The 2,955-nt window shown below is 45.8% G+C and overlaps 1 protein-coding gene across 1 annotated transcript; it reads left to right on the top strand.

The window, feature by feature from the left end:
- Positions 1 to 708: 708 nt before the first annotated feature.
- LOC100753568 (F-box/WD repeat-containing protein 11) lies at positions 709 to 2,399 on the top strand. The gene has a single exon (XM_027405495.2). The coding sequence runs from the start codon at positions 709 to 711 to the stop codon at positions 2,236 to 2,238; it is 1,530 nt and encodes a 509-aa protein (XP_027261296.1). The 3' UTR covers positions 2,239 to 2,399.
- The last annotated feature ends 556 nt before the right edge of the window (positions 2,400 to 2,955 follow it).

A 2,955-nucleotide genomic window follows, 5' to 3' on the forward strand; every position in this document is an offset into this window, starting at 1 on the left:
CAGTTCCTTACCCAAAGTCTTAATTAAGCATTCTTTGTACACTAATGTAACTGGAAAGTTATGGTGTCTTACCCTACAGGGTACAAAAGGTAAGGGATGGGGCTAAAAATAGGCTATTTTCACTGGTTTGTGAAAGGCCTTCTTTCTATGAAATATTAGAAAATTTCCTGTAGGAAAGACAAAAGGGAGCCATGGAGATCTTCATTGAAAAGATGGAGAAGATGTATTTCAAGAAAATGACTGTTGGTATTCTGGATAGTGTTCTAGTTGCATTGCTCTGATAACAAATACTAAGGTATAACAACAGGCAGGACTATGAGGGAAGGGAGAGGCTTTTTGTTTTTTGTTGTTTGTTTGTTTTTTTTTGGGGGGGGGTTGAGGCAGCGTTTCTCTGTGGCTTTGGAGGTTGTCTTGGAACTAGCTCTTGTAAATCTGACTGGTCTCAAGAACTCACAGATCTGCCTGCTTCTGCCTCCCAAGTGCTGGGATTAAAGGCGTGTGCCACCACCGCCCGGCTGAGAGATTTTAACAGTATTAATGTTGTATATGCTTATGCAATTTATTATCTTTAGAAACACATCTTTGGGTGGGCTGGCAGCTGGAGTGGGTGCGTGAGCCGCCTTCACCGCTGCTGCTGCCACTGCCTCCTCTGCCTGGGGCCGTTCGCTGCTGAACAGGGAGAGCGAGGCGAGGCCGCCGGGGACCGTCATGGAGCGCGACTCGGTGATTGAGGACAAGACCATGGAGCTCATGATAAGTAACGGAACATCATCTGTGATTGTCTCCAGAAAGAGGCCATCAGAGGGGAACTACCAGAAAGAAAAGGACTTGTGCATTCAGTACTTTGACCGGTGGTCTGAATCAGATCAGGTGGAATTTGTGGAGCACCTTATCTCACGAATGTGCCATTACCAGCATGGACATATTAACTCTTACCTGAAGCCCATGTTGCAGCGGGACTTTATCACTGTCTTACCAGAACAAGGCTTAGATCACATAGCAGAAAACATCCTTTCTTATCTGGAAGCCAGGTCTCTGTGTGCAGCAGAGCTGGTGTGTAAAGACTGGCAGCGAGTGATCTCAGAAGGGAAGCTGTGGAAGAAGCTGATCGAGAGAAAGGTGCGCGCTGACCCTCTCTGGAAGGCCCTCTGCGAAAGAAGAGGGTGGGTTCAGTACCTGTTTAAGAACCGACCTACAGATGGTCCTCCCAATTCATATTCATTTTATAGATCATTGTACCCAAAGATTACCCAAGACATAGAGACCTTAGAATCAAATTGGCGGTGTGGACGACATAACTTGCAGAAGATCCAGTACGGCTTTGAAAATAGAGGTGTTTGCTGTTTGCAATACGATGATGACAAAATTATCTGTGGCCTCCGAGACAGCTGTATCAAGATCTGGGATAAAACCAGCCTGAAATGTTTGAAGGTGCTAACAGGACACACGGGCTCTGTCCTCTGCCTCCAGTATGAAGAGCCAGTCATTGTAACTGGTTCTTCAGATTCAACAGTGAAAGTCTGGGATGTGAACACAGGTACAGTTCTGAATACACTCATCCATCACAAGGAGGCTGTACTGCACTTACGCTTCAGCAATGGACTGATGGTGACTTGTTCCAAGGACTGTTCTATTGCTGTGTGGAACATGGCTTCTGCCACTGATATCACTTTACATAGTGTCCTCATTGGCCACCTTGCTGCTGTCAATGTAGTAGACTTTGACAATAAATACATCGTGTCTGCCTCTGGAGACAGGACCATTAAAGTGTGGAGCACCAGCACTTGTGAGTTCATTCGCACTCTGAATGGGCATAAGCAGGCCCTCACCTGTCTACAGTACCGGGACCGGCTGGTTATTAGTGGATCATCAGATAACACCATCCGGCTATGGGATATTGAATGTGGTACCTGTCTAAGAGTCCTAGAGGGGCATGAAGAATTGGTCCGATGCATTCATTTTGATAACAAGAGGATTGTCAGTGGCGCCTATGATGGGAAGATTAAAGTCTGGGACTTGCAAGCTGCTCTTGACCCTCAGGCCGCTGCAAACACATTGTGTCTGTTCACCTTGGTGAAACACTCTAGATGCATGTTTTGTCTGCAGTTTGATAAGTTTCAGATTATCAGCGGTTCCCATGATGACACTATTTGCATTTGGGATTTCTTAAATGTGCCTCCCAGTGCCCAGAATGAGACACTCTCTCCCTCCAGAACCTACACCTGTATCTCCAGATAGCGGTCTGCACTTTGCCCAATCTAGGTTTCCTGGTCTTGAACTACTGGCTACATGGCTACCACATGCCTAAGGGAGTTCATTCACAGCTGAGTTCTGGGGATGGAATTGGTTCTAGATGCTGAGTAGACACAAAGCAGCCCCACTCTTCAAGCCCCAACGTTTCTCACTGCCCCTGGCTCTACTTGGAGAAGGACAGCTTAGTTCACCAACTGCTCATGTCCCTCCCTCCAGTGAAGAGCCCAAAGCTTCCTTCCCATGCACATGATCACAGGAAGGACACATGGCTTGTTCTTCAGAAGCAAGGTGACCATCCGGAGAAGACTGGCCTCTAATTCACATTGCTTTGCACCTTGGTTTGGTACTAAAAACAGCATTGCATTCTTGGTGAAGTGTTGGGCATTCAGGGCTTTCCTCTCTAGCAGCAGCAGCAGCAGCAACAGAATCTTCTCTTTAGACCTTCAGGTCATCGTCGTTCTGAGGAACATAGGAATGTGTCGGACAATGGACAGCTCTGGATTATTTTAGTGTTTTTGGATTACACTTCCTTTCTGTGCTGGTTTCTTTTAATTTAAAGAATAAACAAGTTATATTACCTCTCCATAGTTATTTAGCTATTTTCTTTTATTAATGGTTCTGTTTCCTCATCATTTCCTGATATTTGGTAGAGTAACACCTTTATCCATGTGCTTGCCTCCTAATTTAAAATACTGTACCCTC

Source organism: Cricetulus griseus, chromosome 3, assembly GCF_003668045.3.
Source record: "Cricetulus griseus strain 17A/GY chromosome 3, alternate assembly CriGri-PICRH-1.0, whole genome shotgun sequence".
Classification (NCBI taxonomy): Eukaryota; Metazoa; Chordata; class Mammalia; order Rodentia; family Cricetidae; genus Cricetulus; species Cricetulus griseus.